Here is a 19,703-nt window from a genome sequence, read left to right as displayed (position 1 = left end):
AGCTTTATCACTAGGCCTCAGAGGGACGCCAGGCCCCTTGGGTCAGGGAGTCACAGCAGCACGGCCAGTGCCTCGCCCAGGATACAGTCTTCTCCCGTCTAGAGTATACCCCTTCTCCATTTTCTCCTTCCTTTCTGCTCAGCTTCTGGGAGACTCCTCAGGACACCAAACCCCAACCCTCATCCAAGTTCAGGTCTAAAGAAAAGGCAGGGAGGGTGTGGGGCAATGGTCTGACTTAGAATTGTGTGTCTCAGAGAAGAGAGCGACTCTGAGCGAGAAAAGCCCTTCATATGTAAACAATCTAGAGAGAGGAGAGAAGGGAGAGAGAAGGGGTGGGTGGGGAAGGGAGTGAGGAGGACGGAGACAGAGCCAGGAGGGATGAGAGAATCTGAAAGGAGAGAGGGAAAGAAAAAACAAGAGAGAAAACCAGAGGGGGACAGAAAAGAAAGGGAAGCGAGAAGAGAAAGAAAAGAGAAAAAACAACCAGGAGGAAGAAAAGAGAAAAAGGCAGGTCAGAGGAGTGAAGAGGCAGCAAACCAAAGCCAGAACTAGGCCAGGCAGGAGCCTCAGGTGAGGAGCTGGGAGAACAGGAATGCCAGGCTGAGGTCCAGGAGGGCCACGGCTCCCACCACCAACGGGTTGGCAGCTCCCTAGAGAGATGGGGGGAAATGCAGTCTCAGTGCCTGAGGACCGGGTCCAGCGACGGGTCCCACCTTCCTGCCCTGGCTGAGGTGGCAAAGCAGAAGGGTCCCAGGCACCTCTCCTCAGAGGCCAGAGCAGGGAAATCTCCAACCTTTGCTTTGGATGGCAAAACATTCCTCTGCTCCCAGGCAGGGCCCCACCTTCCCTCTGGCTCCCTCAAGTCAGCCCATCCTCCCTTCTCCTTCCACTCCCCTCCCTGCAGCACGTGGCCCAGGCAGAAGGTGCCTGGCCTTAGTATCAGACGTTGGCAGCAGCAGCCTTTACTGCAGTGAAGCAGAGAGGGGATGAAGGGGTGAGGATGTGGTTGCTAGGAGACAGGAGAAGGCCTGGAGTCCAATCAGAGTGGAGGGTACTGGGGAAACTCCACCCCTCCCTGTTTTCTGCCTTCTTCCCTATTTCTCTTCTTCCCAGGAGAGGGAGGGAGAGTCAGGGTAGGGAGGGAACAAGCTTTTCCTTTTTTATTTCTGGGCACCAAAGAGAGAAAGTGTGGAGGTGGGGGTGGAGGTGGAGTAGGAAACCAGGAGCCGGAAATGATATGAAAGGAGAGCAGGCAAAGATGTTCTGGCTGTACTGTTAATTATTCGTAACCTTGGTGAGTTACTGTAAGTGCCTCAGTCCTCCCGTGTGTCAAATGAGGGAGTTGGACGTGAAGGTCTCTAAGGTTCCTTCCAGCTTGCAAATTCTCTATTTTTTTGAGGTGGGATATAGTCCAAGACTGGGCAGGCAAAAAGGAAGCTAAGTGCAAATCAAAGCCCCTCAGGGGATCAGAGAGAAGTCTGGAAAGGATGAGAGGCCAGGCTTTGATAAGAGGGACCAGGAAGGATGGGAGACTCAGAGGGCACAGGGCAGAGTCGGGGAGGGGAGGGTCTCTCACCGGCTGGGCGGGCCTCTCGGACGCAGCAGCCTCCTCAGCCTCTTCCATCAGGCACCCGGCTTCAGGACCCCTCGAGGACAGGCCCCTCAGGACTGGCAAGGCTGTGGGCTCCGGCTCCGAGCGCCCTGGGGTCCTCATCTGGAGCAAGGGCTCTTCATCCTCCCCTTCCTCCTCTCGAAGACTTCCGGAACTGTCGCTGCAGCCTCCGAGGAGTGGGGAGCCATCTCTGGGCTCTGGTCCCTGCAGCCCAGCCTCATCCTCTGCCTCATAGCCAGCTAGTTCTTCTGCCTGCTCACCGGGGCCCCCCCACTCCTCAGGCCAAGCTTTGGGGCTGGAGAAGGGACCTCGGTCCCCTCCAGAAGGCAGTGGGCTCCGGCAGGCAGGGGGTCGCCAGGGTTGGCGGGAGGAGGCAGGGCTGCTGGGCAGTTCAGGGGAGCCCTCTGAGGGGGTCAGTCCATTCTCGTACACCCCAGGGCTGTCCTCATCCAAGGGCTCTGTGTCAGAACCTTCTGAGTCCTGCCTGGGTCTGCGGCCTGGGGCAGGGATAGCTAAGAATCAGAGGGGACGAACTGGCCTTGGGCTGCAGAAGCTACAGCTGTATCCCCCTGCCTGGGCACCTCCCAGGACTCTGGTACCCCCAGGTTTACAGCCTCTCATTGCCAGACCCCAACCCCCTAGTCCTATGACCCTATTTCATAAATTCCTACTTCGCTCCTCAAACAGCTGGGCCTGGTCCCCACCCCCTGTCCCCGTAGATCCTCATACCCTGGCCTTTCCCGCCCCCGTCCCCTGCAGGGATTCCCTTCCCCTTTCTCCATGCCCAGGCCCCCCAGCTCCCCAGGAAGCCACCCCCTCCCCCGGCCCCGCCCCAGGCTGCCCACGCCTCACCTGGGGCCTCCAACATGGGCTGCAGGTCCTGGGCTATCAGTTTGGCCATTCGAGCTGCCTCCACAGCCTTCTCGGCGACACTGCTGGCTGCCACTGCCTTTAGAAGGGCGTCTGCTGCCCTGTTGGGTTCCAGGGACACTGTCTTAACAGACCTACTCCAGTCCCTTGGCCCAGGTCCCCACTGCATCACACCCCCCAGATCTGAGCTCACCTCTGGACTCCTCACCCTTGCTCACACTCTGCCAGCTGCTCCCCTTCCCCGGCAGGGCAGCCGGCCTTCGGTTTCCTCCCCTAGATCTGGGCCACGCTTGCTGTCATCACACCTTCCTGCTCCTCTCTCACTCCCTCCACCATTCCATCCAGTAGTAACACTTCCCTTCCTCCAGCTGCAGGGCCAGGCCCTCCCCACTGCCCTCAACTCTGTTATTCCATCCCTGTCCTGCTCCCTCCCAGTGACAAATGAGGCCTCACTCTCTTAGCACATCTCTCTGCGGCTGCACCTGCTTGGTGCTCACAAGCTATGCCTCTTTGCTGTGTTGCTACCTCTTGTTATGAGAATTTTACATCTTGTTTTCTTCAGCCACTTCTGTTATCACATCGTTCTCCCTGCCCCCGATCACTGCCACTGCCCCCCGCCCCATTTCCTCATTTCTGAGCTCTGGAACTGGAGTAAGGGTGGGTCTCCCCTTTCTGCTACTACCTATTCCCTCTCCCTGCTAACATGCATGCTTTCTCACCATTGTGATTACACCTTCTAAGAGGTGAGCTCTTCATCTCCCTTCCACAACCCCCCTTCAACCCTGCTCTGCTCCTTAGTTACAGGTAACCTTGAAGCATTATCAATCCTTTCCCCTCTGGTTTTTCTCAATTCTCCATCTGATGTCAGATGTTTCCTCAATTTTCCCTTCCCTTTTACCTTCTGCTGTTAATCATAGATGCCTTGTAATTACTATTATTATTTAACATCTTTATTGGAGTATAATTGCTTTACAATGGTGCGTTAGTTTCTGCTGTATCACAAAGTGAATCAGCTATACATATACATATCCCCATATCGCCTCCCTCTTGCGTCTCCCTCCAACCCTCCCTATCCCACCCCGATGCCTTGTAATTACTAAATTAGTTCTGTAATCTTGACTGAAGGTGGGGCGTAAAGGATCAGAGGTAGAGGTAGTCAGCTATACTTGCCAGGGGCTTGAATGCATCAAGACCCATGACTCCCTCTGGCCCTGGGCCTGTTGTATCTGGTCTAAGAAACCAATCTGGGTATGGGGGTAGGGAGAAGGGTCATGGTGTCCCCTGTCATCTTAGGTCTACTTCCTCTCTATATACCTTGGGAGATATGGTCAGCCTCCTCCCCTCAAACCTGGTGGGTCAAGACCTTTAGAACCTGCATGGAGGGATCTCAGATAACCCTGCCCTTCTGTCTTAGGGCTTTCAGGATCTATATGCCTAGCCCTGTCCTGAAACTGAGCTGGTCTCAGAGCTTAAGGCAGGGGATGAGGATCACAGTTTTGGGTTGCATTGAGTTCTGTTGGCAGCCAAGAAACTGCAACATTGACAAGGTCCTGTATTTTTGACTTTGGAGGGTATGGTTGCTCAAATCCTAGCCAGTAGACCCAGTCAGTGCTCAGGCATCAGGCCAGGCTCAGGCTACCTGGCAGAGGCACCTACTGCTGGGGCCCTGCTGTTTCCATGGCAACCAGCAGCCAATCAGGTTTGCCAGGCCTGTTGCTGGGGAGACCAACCAGCCTCCTCCCACTGCCTGATCTTTCTGGCTACTGAGATCAGTTTTTCCTGCACATGCCCACTCCCCATCTAGCCTGAAGTGCTCCCTGGTGCTCTGCCCTCCCCCTTGCCTGGCTTAAGGCCCTGGACTCTAACCATCCAGACACTCGGATATATCTACAGATAGACATTCTCTGGTTCAGGCATCTACTCTGGATATGACCTGTTTACTCACTCACATACACACACACACACACACACACACACCCCTTGTCACCCATTTTACAAACTCACTGAAGCATATTTGGACATATCTTGACTTTTCATCCTCTGAAACACTCTCAAATTCAAACAAGATCCTTCAACTGTGCCCTCCCTTTTAAAGAAAAACCAATATCTAAAAATTCCTATGTGTAAATTGTATAAATCAGGGGCTTATGAACTCCTTACAAATAGATTTTTGGTTTTCTTTAGTCACAAGCCATATGCAGCTATTAAGCACTTAAAATGTGGCGAGTCTAAATTGAATGATGTACTCTAAGTGCAAAATACATATTAGATTTCAAAGACTTAAGAAAAATGGGGGGGGGGGGATGTAAAATCTCTCCTTAATTATTTCATATTGATTTTAGGTTGAAATGATAATATTTTGGATATATTGGGTTAAATAAAAATATATTATTTAAATTAATTTCATTTGTTTCTTTGTAATTTTTTCATACAGCTACTAGAAGATTCAAAATTATGTACTAGGCTTACATTATATTCCTACTGGACTGCACTGCTTTAGATAATGAGGTTCCTGATGCATGAAATGTAATCTGATTTGCAGAAAGAAAATTTCATTTATAGGCAAGTCTCCTCCCCTTCAACCTTTATCCGTTGGGTTAAGGGAGGCAGAAGAGACAAAGCTGAGAGGGACTATCTTTTCAGGTGGATAGATCAGCTGTACAAACTAGACCTTCCCAAGGCCTAAGGCTGAAATGATAGCAGACTGTGGGCTGGCTTGGATGTGGTTACTAATGTACGCTCCCTGTCTCTCTGCTGGGGGCTGCTGCTCCCAGCAGCAGAGTCCTGGAGGCCGGATCAGCTACAAGAAGAGGAAGACTAGCGACATGTCTGAGTTCCAAGAGGTTTCCTGGGCCGGCACAAGGCAGCGCTCATTGCTACTCCCACACACAACGACACACATCCCCACAAAAGACACTGAGACACGCTTACAGTCTAACAGGGCTTTCCTCAAATACCCAGCCACCCACAGTTACACCCACGTCCACCTGTAGCCTCAGATATAAACACCTCAAATACCCAGGGCTACAAATGCCTGGCCCTAGGCCTGCTCTTCCCCACCGGGCCCTAGGCCTTGTGTCTTGGTCCTCCTTTAGGCATCGCCCCCTTCCTTATCCCCAGGGTACCTTCTCCCCTTAACCCCGCTACGGCCTCTGCACCGGGTGCCCACCTGGCAGCGGCGATCTCCTGGCGCTGGCGGGCAGCACTCACGGCTCGACGGGCGCCCTCGACGGCCCTGTCCACCTTCTCCTTGACTTTGCCCCGCCGAAGGGCCAGAGGAAGAAGGCTGCGCACGCGCCCCCCGTGCACCAGCCGGTTGCGCTTGTACTTGCCCTCCTCGCGGGAGCCGTCGGGGCGGGTGGTGCGCCCGTAGCCGTGCCGCCGGTTGCCCAGCCACTCGCCCTCGTAGCGCAGCCCGTTGGAGCGCTGGCTCACGCCGTAGCCGCTGCGCCGGTCGGCGCGCCATTCGCCCGCATACACCTCAGTGGCCGAGCCCTCGATGAGGGCGGGCGGCGCCGGGGCCGGGGGCCCGCTGGCCTCGGAGCCTGGGGGTCCCGTGCTGCCCACCTCGCTGCTCACCTCGCTGCGCAGGGAGCCCCTCTTGCTGCCCAAGGAGCTTCGGCGCCCGCCCGCCCGAAGCCCGCTGAGCAGCAGCGAGCGGCGGAAGAACCCGCCGGCCGCGGGGGTGCGCTTTCGGCAGGCCGCGCTGTCAGCATCCCCAGGCCCGGCCAGCACGAAGCCTCCCCGGGAGCCGGAGGCCGGGCTGCCTCCTTCGTCGCCGGTCAGGGGCAGGGGCGGGGGCGGCGTCGGGGGATCGCTGTGGCCCGAGTCCAGGGAGGTGCGGCGGGGCGAGCGCAGCAGCGCCGCCTGATGGTAGGGCACACTCTGGCGCACCCCGTAGCCGTGGCGCTTCCCAGCCTGCCACTGGCCCTGGTAGGTGCCTGCGCGGGGCGGGGTAGGAGGGAGAGAAAGAGTCAGGACCCGCCGCTCCTTGCCACCCCCAGCCCCATGCGCCCCTGGAAGCCTAAGAGTCGGGTGGGAGCAACTGGCGTGGAGGTCGGGGAAGGGCACTAGGAGCCGGGGACAGGCCAGGTGGGGTCGGAAGGTGTGGAAGAGCAGAGGGAAGACAGGCAGGGAGTGGGAGATCCGTGGATTAGGGCCGTGCAGGTAGACAGGGGAAAGGGGGAGGGACAGACAGGCTGGGGTGTGTGAAGGACAGACAGTCCAGAGGGTGTGAGGGACAGGTTGACGGGGGTGTATCGATGGCATATGACAAGCAAAGAGAACTGTCAGGGGCTGACTGAGGAAATGTGAGGGGACAGGCAGAGCAGAGGTGTTAGGGACAGGCAGGTGGAGAGGGGAGGTGTGTGGGACAGGCAGACAGGGTGTGTGTGAGGGTTAGGTAGATGCGGGGTGTGAGGCTCAGGCAGACAGGGAAGGGGTGAGGGCAGGCAGATTGGGGAGAGGGAAAATCAGGCAGGGGACCGACAAATAAGGAAGGCGTGTGTGATGATGGGAGGAGAGGGCAGAAAGATGGGCGCAGGGGCGCATATTGATAGGGAAGGCGTGTAGGATAACAGCGGGGCACCGGGGGTTGTATGGCTGGGGAAGGCATACGCGGGGCAGGCCAGCGGGGAGGCGCACGCGGACGAGCAGACAGACAGTAGTGGGCAGGGCCCCGCACCTCCGTCGGAGTAGGTCTCGGTGCCGTAGCCGTCCTGGAAGCCGTCCTTCCAGAGCCCGGCGTAGCGCAGGCCGGACACGCTCTCCCACACACCGCTGCGCCCCTTCAGCCCGCCCAGCCACTCGCCGCGGTACGTCCAGCGGCTCTTGCGCTCCACGCCCAGCCCTTCGCGCTTGCCCTGCTGCCAGTGGCCCTGGTAGCTGTGTCCGCCGGGCCCCGTGAAGACGCCCAGTGACTCGAAGCCCTGCGCCCAGCAGCCGCTGTACTCGCCCTGGGCGCCGGGCCCCGTGCACACGCCGTAGCCATGTGCCCGCCCCGCCTCCCAGCCCCCCACGTAGCAGCCCCCGTCGTCAAAGTCGAACTTGCCCCCGGGGGACATGCATGTAGTTGGCGCGGCCTCAGCCCCCCGGTGGCTCAGCGCATCCTGGGGCTGGAGAAGCCGGCTGGGGGCCTGGGAGCCGGGCGAGGCCTGGGGGCGGGGGCAGTTAGACCGGGGCCAGGCAGGGGGCGCCCAGCGCGGGCAGGCAGGGCCGGACCCTCATCCTGAGTGGCTGCGGAGAAAGAGGGGGGAAGTGGCGAGCGAGGCCCCTCCTCTTTGCCCGTCGCTCCCTGGCCCAGTGGCTCCGGAGCCTCAGCACCGCCCCCCAACCCCCCACCCTTCAGCAGCATCTTCCAGCAGCTCCTAAGCTTTGGAGGCACGGGGCTCCCCCATCCTCCGTTCTTGTAGAGGGCCCCTCCCAGGGCTTGGGGTCCTAACCCCAAGCAGGAGTGCCACTTCTCCAACCTGGAACCCCAAAGCATCGAGTGAGGATGACAGTTGCGGGGGGGGGGGTCCTGGGAGGGGGCTGGGCAGAATCGTAAGCCACCCGCTTCCCTGGCTGCTGTCAGGACCCCTCTACCCCGGTTCTTTGGCTTCCCTGGCAAAGGTCGGGGGTGTGGGTGGGTTGAAAACATAGGGGGGAGATCGGAGCAAGGTGGGCAGAGGATTTGGTGGGGGAGAGAATGGGGGAGGCTCTGCAGGGGAAAGGCGAGGGTGCGGATGGGCAGACGGGCAGAAGGGAGGGGGCAGGTTACTCACCATGTGGACTGGGGCTCAGGCTGCCTCCCAGGCACAGCATCCATGGCAGGACACCTCCACTCCCACCTCGCCCAGGCAAGACAAGCCCCCTCCCCTTCCGGAGAGACTGCTCCAACCCGGAGAGCCCAGGTGGGGGAGCCGCAGGAGAGAGTCCCCTCTCTCCCCAGCCGGAGGAGCAGGCAGTGGGGGGCGCGCGAGGTGGTGGCAGGGGTAGGGGGAGATGAGAATAGTGTAGGGAAAAAAAATCTGCCTTGGATGGAGGTCAGGAAAAGGAGCTGGGAGCTGGATGGGAAGAGAGAGGGGGCTATCAAGAGGGGGTGTTTTTATTATTTTCTTCTTCTTATGGTTGGGAGAGGAAAAAAAAATCAAAATTCTGATTCCATCCCAGCGCAAATCAATGTTTGCTCCATCCCAGCATCACGGGGGAGGCTGGGCCAGGCAGATTTAAAGGGGCAGGGAGAAGGAGAGGGTGGGGAGAGGAGAAGACGAGGAGGAAGAGACAGTGGCGGTGATAGCGTTGGGGGGCGGGGATGCCTGGGCAGAAAAGGATGGGTGCCTGCTCAACCTGCGATGAGGGAGGAGGCAAGTAGAGAGGAGGATGAGAGGCACAGAGACCCCCAGGGTGGAAAGAAACCCTGGGATGCTGGCAGGGAGTGGGGTGAGGCTGAGGGGAGGGGAGAGGAGCCAGGGGGAGGAGACTGAGCTGAAGATGGGGAGGCTGGGGGAGGTCGAAGCCAGCGGGGGGAGGAGAGATGCTGGCGAGGCCGGGAGAGGGCGAGAGGAATACAAAGAAAGAGGTGCAGGGGTGAGAGCTAAGGCAGGGGGAGATACTGTTGGAGAGGGAGAAAGGGAGGGAGACCCATTCTGGGGCTGGTGAGGGATGGCAAGGAGAAGAGAGGCAGGGGAGGAGGAGAAGGAGGGAGAAGAAATAGATATGGAGACTGAGAGAGCAAAATAAGGGTTGTGAGGGAGGGAGAAAGCTCTGCACAGGGAAGGCGGGCTTGGGCAGAGACATCTAGCCAGGAAGAGCCCAAGCAGGGGCTGGAGGGCCGGAAGTGGTGTTTCCGGGGCCCTGGGGAGAAGGATGAACCTGCCAGCTGCTTGGACTGAAGCCAGGAAGCCTTTGGGCCTGGACGCCTGTGTCCACCAAGTCCACTGTCCTCCCTAAGAAACTGCTGCAGGGGACCAGGAGGCTCCCCACTTGTGCTTTCTGAGCAAGCTTGAAATGGGACCCTTCCAGGAAGCCCGGACCCACAGTGCTTTTCCAGGCTGCACCACCTTCTGCCCCCCACCAGCTCTTTCTCCTTGGGTTCTCCCTCTGACGGAGGTGGGCAGACATGAGGGGGTGTATTGGGTTTGAATGGGGAACAGGGGGTCATGTTTGGCAGCGCCATCAAGATGCTGGGGCTTTGGAGTCGTCTCTTTTGCAAACCTAGAGGCAAAGACACATCTGGGGAGGGCCTTATCGTGGCAAGGCCCTCTTCAGCCTTCCACCGCTGCCTGACCATTCACCCGAGGGGCAGCACATCCTGGGCCTTCCCGTTTACAGACAGAAGTAGGCACATACTGTCTTCCCTCCCCTCAGCTTACTTAGATGCTGCATCTACCCTGCCCCTAAGCATTTAGGAAGGAGGACACCATCCAATTACAACAGGGTAGGTAGTCAAATGCACTCAGGTCCTTTTCTTTCTTTCTTCCTTCCTTTCCTTCTTCTCTCTCTCTCTCTCTCTCTCTCTCTCTCTCTCTCTCTCTCTCTCCCCCCCTCTTCATTTCTTTGTTTCTTTTTCTCTCTCTCTTTATTTCTTTCTTTTTTGGCCGCTTGCAGGATCTCAGTTCCCAGACCAGGGATTGAACCCAGGGCCCCAGCGGTGAGAGTGCCGAGTCCTAACCACTGGACTGCCAAGGAATTCTCTGAAGTGTGTTTATTTTCATACAAGGTCTGGTCCACCCCATCATTTTACTGGAAGAGAACTGAGGCCCAGGAGGGGAGATCACTCACCCGAGGTCACACAGTAGAGGTGGCAGAGCTAGGATTAGAACAGACTTCAGACCTTTTGAACCCTGTAATTCTTCCCAGAATTCCTTGTACTTGGGAACCTCTCTTAAACTCAGGAGATCTATTTTTGATTATGGTGGTAAAATAAAGAGCATGAGGTTTGGAATAAACAGGAATTTCCCTTGCACTTTGTTTTTCTAAAGGTGGATATGAGGTTTGAGAAACATGTAAATTTTAAGCCTTTAGGGCTGGGACCACATCTTCTAAGGATGTGGTCCCAGCACATGGAACATGTCCTAGCATGGAACAGGGCAACTGTGGGTCTACTTGGGACAAGGGTGGTGGTGGAGAGGTTCTTCCTTCCTCCTTCCCTTCCTTCCTTCCTTTCTCCATTCATCAAACATTTATATAGTTGACTGTGTACCAGGCACATTGCCCTGGGCTACAGATCTAGCGGTGAACACTGCAGTGCCTGCTCTCGTGGAGCTCACTGTCTAGTAGAGAAGACAGACAACTAACAAGCAACTCTAGAGTAGTTTGTGTTACGACAGGGGTAGAAATAGAGAATAGGGATGGAACCTAACTTCGGCTGGCTCCCTAGGGAAAGAAGCATTGAAGAGGAATCCAGAAGGAGTACTGGGGCAGGCCCAGCTGCATCGCATCACTCACCCCTAGATATTCAGGCCTTTCTTCTCCACACAGTGCCTTGTACTATTCAGACCCTAAGATTCCCCTTTTCTCCAAAAAGACAGAGTGGGGGTGGGGGGAGGGGGGGCTGTGAGGAAACGAGAAAAGAAAAACAAAGCTATGGACCTGAGGAGATGTGTGCCCTGTTCTTTAGGGAAGAAGGATGGCAGGGTAAGTGGAAGGTGGGGAGCGATGCTTGTTGGTAGGGTGAGTCGGTACTGAATTCTAAGCTGCAAATCAAGGTATAGGTCTGATGACACCCTGAAGAAGTCACTGGCAAAACTACCCTGGCACTTGTGGGGCTCACAAGTCTTAGCCCCCCCATATTGCCCTGAGAGAGGCAGTTTTCCAACCACTCTCTGGTCTGTCCCTACAGGTCCTATAATCCCTTCTTTTAGGGTAAAGATGCTTTTTTTTTTTTTTTTTTTCCTTTCAGAGGATGCACTGGTTTGTTCTGCCACAATTTACCAATGCCTGGGGGTCATAGAAAAGGAAAGCAACATGAAGTGAAGCAGCTCTGGTCTTGGAGCTGCACTGTGGGTGGTCCTCCACCTGCATTCCTTCATTCAATCCTCACAACAAAACCTAGCTGTGAGCAGCCCAGGCTGGAGGCCAAGAGCTGGGCTTGCAAAGATGGACAGACCTCAGTCTGAATCCTGACTCTACTGCCTGCTAGCTGGGTAAACCTGAGCACATTCTCTAACTTTTCTGAGCTGCAGTTTGTGTATCTCTAAAATGGGAACACCCTAACCTATCCCCCAGCTTATGGTGAGGATTGAAATGATCATGTAGGAATAGCACGTGTGATTATATATAGAGGGAAAAGCACCTGGTCTAGTGCCTTGTACATAGTAAATGCCCAGTAAATGGGGCTTGAAAAATAGGTGGCATTATGCCAGTCTTATAGGTGAGGAATCTGGGACCCAGAGGTTAATTTGCTCAATGTTGCACAGCTAATATATGGCAGTGTTTGGAGTTGAACATCTAACAGACTCCCAAGTCAGTATTATTTTAACAAATGCAATTTGGGGGCCTATTTCTAAAAGTAAAACATGCTGATTGTAGAAATAGGAAAATAAAGCACAATGTCAAGGGTAAAAATCACGCATAGTCTCACCGCCTGACAAACACTTGAGCGTATTTTCATATCGTCTTCTCTTTGACGCATTTTTTATTTAACATAATCAGCTAAATGATTCATAGACAATTTTGTATCCTACTTATTTGCTTTGCATTACACTGTAAGCATTTTTTCATGTCATTAAAACACCCTTGAATTTTTAATGGCCGCATAATATTCCACTGTTTGGATGCAGCATAATTTGTTTAACCATTCTAGCATAGCACTTTTATGCCATTTGCACAGTTTTTGCTATTAAAAATTAACATCTTTGTTTTTGGGCTGCGCAGCAGGGCTTGCGGGATCCTAAACAGGGATTGAACCCATGCCCTCGGCAGTGGAAGTGCAGGTTCCCAGCCACTGGACTGCCAGGAGATTCCCAAAGCATTTTTAAAAGAAAGCATCAGAGATACAAAGATTTGTATAAAAGATGTTAATTTCTGGCAGTTCCCTGGGGGTCCAGTGGTTAAGACTTGGCACTTTCACTGTGGTGGCCCAAGTTCAATCCCTGGTGGGGGAACTAAGATCCCATAAGCTGTGCGGCCCAGCCAAAATAAAAATAAAAATAAAAATGCTTTATCATGGAAAATTTCAAAGATATACCAAGATAGACAAAAGTAGAATAAAAACTCCCATGTGCCCATCCTTCAACTTCAGCAGTTATCACTTTTGGCTAATCTTATTTTCTCTTCTGCCATTTATTTCAAAACTTAGGTATCATGTTATTTCAGTCTGTGGTTTCTTGAAGTTGGATTCTAACAGTATTAACAGACCCAGAATTGCTGGGTGAGAGGATAGAAACACTTTGTAAGATTTTGGATTTATTTTGCTAGAATCGCTTCCAGAAAGGTTGTACAAATTTGTACTCTCCCCAGTGAGAGTGCTGGTATTATTGCATATTGCACCCTGACCTGTATTTCACACACACACACACACACACACCCCTTCTGCCAACTTGACAGGTGAAAAGTGCTTTTTTTCATGCACATCTGTTTGATTGCCAGGCTTAGACTGAGAAGGCACTGCAGTGGAGTGAACTCCCTGAAGGACCCTTAGAAACATGCTGATACCTCGTGGGGACCCCAGCCAGGGCCTGTAGGCTTGAGGGTTCATCTTCCAATTGAGCTGCCCCCTCTCCCCCGCAGGGCAGGGAGGAACTTGGGAAGCTCTCCCACCTCATCCCACCGGCAGCCACCAGGGGTCAGGGTGGGGCCAGAGATCCCCATGGTGGGAGAGAGGGTAAGAGTGGCCTGCGTGGCCAGACACTGCATTTCCTCTATTTGGCCACTGCTGGCAGGACACACAGCTCCCCTCTGCCTATCAGATCATGGTTCCAGAATGTTCTTCCCTGCGTGACCACCCCTGCCTCTCATCGCTCCCGGTTTTGGCTTGCTGAGAAGGGAAAGGGTGTTTGAGAACTCGTTTCTGCTTCTTTCTCCACACTCTCTGTGGGACTGGGTTCTCTACGGAGCAGGGATTTTTAACCCAAGGTCTATGAACTGAGGGACCCAAGGATGGGCCTTGGGGACTGTGAACCCTCTGAAAATGAGCAAATGGAGCATGGATATCCATTTTTTCCCCTCTGGGGAGAGGATAATAGCTTTCATGAGATTCTGAAAGGGGCATCCATGCCCAGCAAAGTCCAGCATCTTCTGGTACCCCCCTCATCCGTCCTAAGCCCATTTGTTTCCTATGGTGGCTGTGAAGGGAGCAGCCTGGTATTGGAAAGAGACGTAGTCCTGGGGGTTATGCTACGGGGTTGAGCCTTCTACATCATCCAATGGAGCTGAGAGAAAGAGTCTGAATTTTCCCTGGGGTGGGATGGGGAGGACAAAGGGAGACGGGCAGTCACTGGGACTGAATTGGATTTGGGTGCACATTAGGTACCATGCCTCACACTGAGGGGCATATGATTGTATGCTTTAAGTGATCTGTGCGGGGAGCAAAGGATCAGGGGAAGCAAGGCCTGGGATCACCCAGGCCATTGGTCTTGGAGCCTGTACCTCTGAGCCATGGGTGGCGGCAAGGGTAAGATGCCCAAGAGGTAGAGAAACCAGCCGGGTGACATTCCACCAGGGCACTGCTCTGTGTCTTATTTCATCACAACTTGCTCGAAGTCCTAGCCCCTGTACATGTGTGGATGGGAGATGGGGTTAGGACCCCCAAGATCCCCAGAGCAGTGCAGGCTGGCTCTACCACAGAGGGAGGAGCTGGGGGCTTGGAGAGGCTGAGAGTCAAGGCTAGAGTCATCCAGCACATCAGATATGAAGAAAACCCTGAGCATTCCTAAATCCCACACGAATACCCTGGTTTATCTCATAATAATGGTTTATATTTGTACATAAAGGTAACCTGAGGATACAGCAAATCATGATCATTACCCACATCCCTTTCTGGCAGCAGAGGAGGAGGCAGCCAGTAGAGACCTCGTGGCTAAACCACAATTATCACACGGGTGTGAATACACGGCCTTCTGCTTCGGGCGCCTCAGTATCTGATGTTCACTCCGCACTCAGTTGCCCCCTCATCTTATCCTCCAGGGTGGAATTTCACCTCTTGCAGCTGCAACTGCTATTTCCCACAGAATTTCCTCATTAAATGGGAAATTAGCATGTGTGAAAGACAGATTAACATCTAGTTGACTCTTTCTCTCTGATGAAAATAGAAAAATGGAAAATATATTTTAAAAGTGACATCTTCGAAATAAAACGGGAACGACGATTCAAAACACCGTGTGGCAGGCATAAATGCAGGGAGATATGCCTCTCCGTGAAATTCATTTTCAGGTAAAGAGGTTTCTCCTTCTGCCCCTTGGAGCTGGCAGAAAGGTACGCCACCCTTTCCTCCCTTTGCCCTTGTGCGATGCCTCCTTCCAGACGTGACAACCACAGGCTCAGTCCCTGCTGTTTACGCTCTGGTCCTCCTGGACCAGGCTGTTCTTGGGAACCATAGAGAGTAGAATGTGCCCTTGTAGTAGCCTTAGGTGGGAGAGCAAGGGCATTCACACCATTAGTTTAGCCTCCCCCCCTCCGCTTTGCCTAACAGTGTCTCTGCACAGGCACCTTTACCTATTCAATCTGTAATTTGAGTCATGGCTTTCCAGCAACTCCGGAAGAGGTGGTGGTGCAGGCTGATCATGATGTGAGACATGGAGAAGTTGAGGTCGATTTCACCCTTCAGTGAGGACTGAGCAGCCAGTGTGTCCCTGGTTCCGTGGTGTGGGAGGTACAAAGGGAAGCTTCACACCTGACAGCTTCACACAGCTGGTAGCTCTCGAGCTGGGGCCTGAACCAGGGCACCTCCCAGCCCCTTCCCCTCCCTCGATACGCGGTGAGCACCCCCCTGAGAGAGAGGTGCATTAGGTATCTTCCTGTTAGCACTGGCTGCTTGAAAGTGACACTGACTAGGTGACCCAGGAAGAGGGCAACATTAGGATCCGGATTCTTTTTGTTTCTCAGACCAGGTGGGAGATGATAGTACTAACCGGTTAGTAGTAACCAGTACTAACCGGTTAGTACTAACCGGTTGGTACTAACCAGTTAGTACTAACCAGTACTAACTAACAGATAGTTCTGTCCTAGGTTAGCGGTTCTCAAACTCTGGTACGCAGCAGAATCAGCCAGAGTGCTTGATCAAACATAGCGTGTGGGACCTCACCCCCGGAGTGTGATCCAGAAGGCTGCGGTGGGACCCAAGAATTTGCATTTCTCCTGAGTTCCCCGGTAAGGCTAATGCTACTGGACCAAGGAGCACACTTTGAGAACCACTGCCCTAGGCCTTACAGCTCCTGAGTGTAGAGTCATGGCTTTAGAGCAGTTTCTTTGGTTTCTAAAGACTGTGGGGTTTTTTTGTTTGTTTTTTGTTTAGGTCGCACCGCACAGCTTGCGGGATCCTAGTTCCCTGACCAGGGATCGAATCTGGACCCCGGCAGTGAAAGCACGAAGTCCTAACCACTGGACCGCCAGGGAATTCCCTAAAGCCTGAGTTTTTTAGCCACTGCACACACTGCCTCATAGCAGACTTTTCCATGAAGATTCCCCCGAAACCCTGCCCTTGGGGGGGCACGCACTGGGTGAGGAGGGCAGTCAGCCTCTCTCTAATCTCCCTCATCACACCCATAGCTTTCTCCCCATCTGGAAAGACCTGTCCCAGCCTCCCAGCTCTTTTTCCTTGTGGCTCCGTCACCCTGTTGGGAATATCTGCCTAACAGCACGACTCCACCCTCTCCTCTGCTCTCAGTTCTGGGAACCATCCTGGTCCTACGCTGCAGATGGGAGGAGCGATGGTGCTCATTGGCTAACTTGGCTTCAAGGCCACGCGGTGGCTGGTGTTGCCGTGATCCTGTTGTTCCTTTGTGCTTCCAGGTCTGTCCTTGTGACTTCATGCTCCAGACCACCTAGGGACCGAGGACCCTTCCCCGGCGTCCCTGGTGGCCAGACCTCTCTTGTGCTGACCTCCTGCTCACTGGACTCTTGGCAGGTCCCCTCCTGCTTGAGTGAGCGCTGTGTGTAAGGTAGGGCCGGGGCTGACCTGAATATGTTCAGAGTGACTGGACATTCATCACTGGGAAAATGTCTAAGGTCATAATCCCATCCTTGGAGCTGGGCTACCCTTCACCTTACCCGCCACTGTGTCCCTGTGCTGATAAGCTACAGGAAAAGCAGACTAAGTTGGCTTTTATTGCTAGTATTTAGTGGTGATCCTGGTACCTCTCCCCGATCAGAGCAAAGTCCTGGGGTGGGAGTGAGGGAGTAGCGTGACCTTGTAGTATAGCAGAAAGCATCACGCAGGGACAACGTGAATATTGGGACCCAGATGCCACATCCGGCAGCTCCAGTGCCTAGTAAGGCTCCCACTGCAAAAGGCCACTGTCTCATCTTTAATAAATCAGGCATTAGATTAAGCACATTAGAAGGCCAAGTGTCTCTTTTCTATTTCTGGCCTTCAGACACTAGTGACAGTGGTGACCTCAGGCTGCGGACGGGAAGGATGGTTAAAGGATTTGTGGCCCCAAACCCTTCCCAGGAGAGCCCTGAACAACTCAGGAGAGTCTGACAGTTTTCATTTTGGCTGATGACACACCAGGCCCTCTGTCTTTGCCTTGGTTCAGATTTGATTTCTGGGCCTTTGTCTCTATGAGCTTTACCCTTGAACAGCCCTGTCTGTCACACTCTTACAAGTTTCTGGACGGCTCTCCAAGCAGAACATGGGACTCTTACGAGGGCCATAAAGTAGGAGAGTTAGGAGCACACATTCCACAGCCAGACTGCCTGGGCTTGCCTTCCAGCTTCACCCTTTACAAGCTGTGTGACTGTGGGCAAGTTGCTCTGCCTCTCTGTTCTTGAGTACTCTGAAACAAGGAGATGTTTATAGTGCAACTTTTTAGGATTGTGGTGAGGATTAAATGAATTTACCTGTGTAAAAGTGCTTTGAACAGTACCTGGTATAAAATAAGAGCTACATAAGTGTTATTATTATTTGCTTAGGGAGCTTACGCTCCAGTAGCGGAGGTAGTAAACTAATAAACAAGAAAAAAATGTGAGGCAGTGACACGTGCTATGAAGAAAATAAAAGAGAATGGTGGGAGAGACTGCTGCCGAGGGTCCCCTTGTACCAGGTGGTTAGGGAAAGTCTCTATGAGGAGGTGACGTTTATCGACCATAAAATGTTTGTGGGAAGAGCTTTCAAGGAATAGCAGATGCAAAGACGGTGAGGGCAGGTTTGGGGCAGAAAGAAGCACGGGGGTGAGGGACAATGCGGATGAGGTGCTCTGAGAGATACGCAGGAGCCGGGGGCTGCACGGCTTTGTGAGTCAGGGAAAGGATTTAAGTTTTGATTCTAAGTGGATTCTAGGTGCAATGGGAAGCCACTGAAGAGTTTTAAACAGTGGAGATTTATGTTTGAGAAGATAACTCTAGGGAATTCCCTGGTGGTCCAGTGGTTAGGACTCTGTGCTTTCACTGCCGAGGGCCCAGTTTCAATCCCTGGTTGGGGAACTAAGATCCCACAAGCCACGCCATGTGTGGTCATAAATAAACAAATAGATAAATAAGTAAGTAAATAAAAAAATTTTTAAATTAAAAACTAAAAAACTCTAGTTGCAGGGTGGAGGGAGAATGGCTTATGAGGGTTTAGGAGAGAATGAAGGAGGTCAGTTAGGGGCACTGCATTCATAGTATAGACCAGAGATGACAGTAGAGGTGGAGAGGAAGAGAGGATTTGAACTGTTTTGGACGTGAAATCAACAGGACTGGCTGATGGATTGTTTATTTTTGGTTTTTTTTTTTGTGGCCTCTCCCGTTGCGGAGCCTGTGCTCCGGACGCGCAGGCTCAGCGGCCATGGCTCACGGGCCCAGCCGCTCCGCGGCATGTGGGATCTTCCCGGACCGGGGCACGAACCCGCATCCCCTGCATCGGCAGGCAGACTCTCAACCACTGCGCCAGCAGGGAAGCCCATGGCTGATGGATTGGCTGTGGGAGTTCAGGTGCAGAGAAAACTCAAAGGCAGCTCTCATGCATTTGGCTGGAACTCCTTTCTGAGATGGGGAGATATGGAAAGCCAGGTTTTGGTGTGGGTGGGAATCAAGAATTCTACTTTTGTCATGTCCAATCACTTAAGCTCTGTGATCTTCAGTTTCGTTATCTAGAGTGTGAAAATAATACTAATGTCTCCAGGGGCAGAAGATTCCTGTGATGGAGAGAATGGGTTTAAATCCCAACTCTTCCGTTTACAGGCCTACCTCGTTTTAGTGCACTTCGCGTTTATCGTGCTTCACAGGTATTGCATTTTTTACAAACTGAGGATTTGTGGCAACCCGGCATTGAGCAGTTCTATCGGTACCACGTTTCCAACAACATTGGCTCACTTTGTGTCTCTGTGTCACATTTTGGTAATTCTTGCAATATTTTGAACTTTTTAATCATTATTTTGTTGTAGTGATCTCTGATCAGCGATCTTCGATGCTACTATTGTAATTGTTCTGGGGCAACATGAACTGGGCCCAGTTAAGACAGTGAACTTAATCGATTGTTGAAATGACAACAAAAGACTTAGAATACGACACAAAGTTAGTTGACAAAGCAGCGGCAGGGTCTGAGAGGATTGACTCCAATTCTGAGAGCAGTTCTGCTGTGGGTATCAAACAGCATTGCACGCTACAGAGAAATGGTCTGTAAAAGAGTCAATGGATGCGGCAAACTTCATTGTTATCTTATTTTAAGAAATTGTCACAGTCACCCCAGCCTTCAGCGGCCACCACCACCCTGATCAGACAGCAGCCATCAACACTGAGGCAAGACCCTCCGCCAGCAAAAAGTTATGACTCGTTGAAGGCTCAGATGATGGTTAGCAATTTTTAGCAACTATATATATATATATATATATATATATATATATATATAGGTTGTGCTGCTGCAGGGCATGTGGGATCTTAGTTCCCTGACCGGGGATTGAACCCATGCCCCCTGCATTGGAAGCGTGGATTCTTAACCATTGGACCGCCAGGGAAGTTCCAGCAATAAAGTATTTTTAAATTAAGGTATATACTTTTTTTTTTTAAGGTATATACTTTTTAAAAAGTTTTTTTTTCTTCCAGTGTTATTGAGATGTACTTGACATACAGCACTGTATAAGTTTAAGGGGTACAGCATAATGAT

General features: G+C 52.9%; 1 protein-coding gene across 1 annotated transcript; it reads right to left on the bottom strand.

Annotated features, from left to right (window-relative positions):
• Positions 1-511: 511 nt before the first annotated feature.
• JPH4 (junctophilin 4) lies at positions 512-7,697 on the bottom strand. The gene is made up of 5 exons (XM_079913468.1): positions 7,167-7,697; positions 5,652-6,423; positions 2,465-2,583; positions 1,577-2,109; positions 512-650 (listed from the first exon to the last, which is right to left on the bottom strand). Exons 1-5 carry the CDS (start codon positions 7,543-7,545, stop codon positions 567-569), a joined length of 1,887 nt encoding a protein of 628 aa, XP_079769594.1. The 5' UTR covers positions 7,546-7,697; the 3' UTR covers positions 512-566.
• Positions 7,698-19,703: the final 12,006 nt, after the last annotated feature.

Source organism: Stenella coeruleoalba (genome assembly GCF_951394435.1).
Source record: "Stenella coeruleoalba genome assembly, chromosome: 2".
NCBI lineage: Eukaryota > Metazoa > Chordata > Mammalia > Artiodactyla > Delphinidae > Stenella > Stenella coeruleoalba.
Note: the sequence above shows the minus strand (reverse complement) of the source record. Positions and strands in the feature narration are given on the sequence as shown.

Excerpts from the sequence above, each read along its gene's own strand:
- JPH4 (XM_079913468.1), bottom strand. The coding sequence starts at position 7,545 with ATGTCCCCCGGGGGCAAGTTCGACTTTGACGACGGGGGCTGCTACGTG. Across the intron at positions 6,424-7,166 it reads CGAGACCTACTCCGACGGAG|GCACCTACCAGGGCCAGTGG; the intron begins GTGCGGGGCCCT and ends CGCCCCGCGCAG. Across the intron at positions 651-1,576 it reads CCGAGAGGCCCGCCCAGCCG|GGAGCTGCCAACCCGTTGGT; the intron begins GTGAGAGACCCT and ends CCATCTCTCTAG.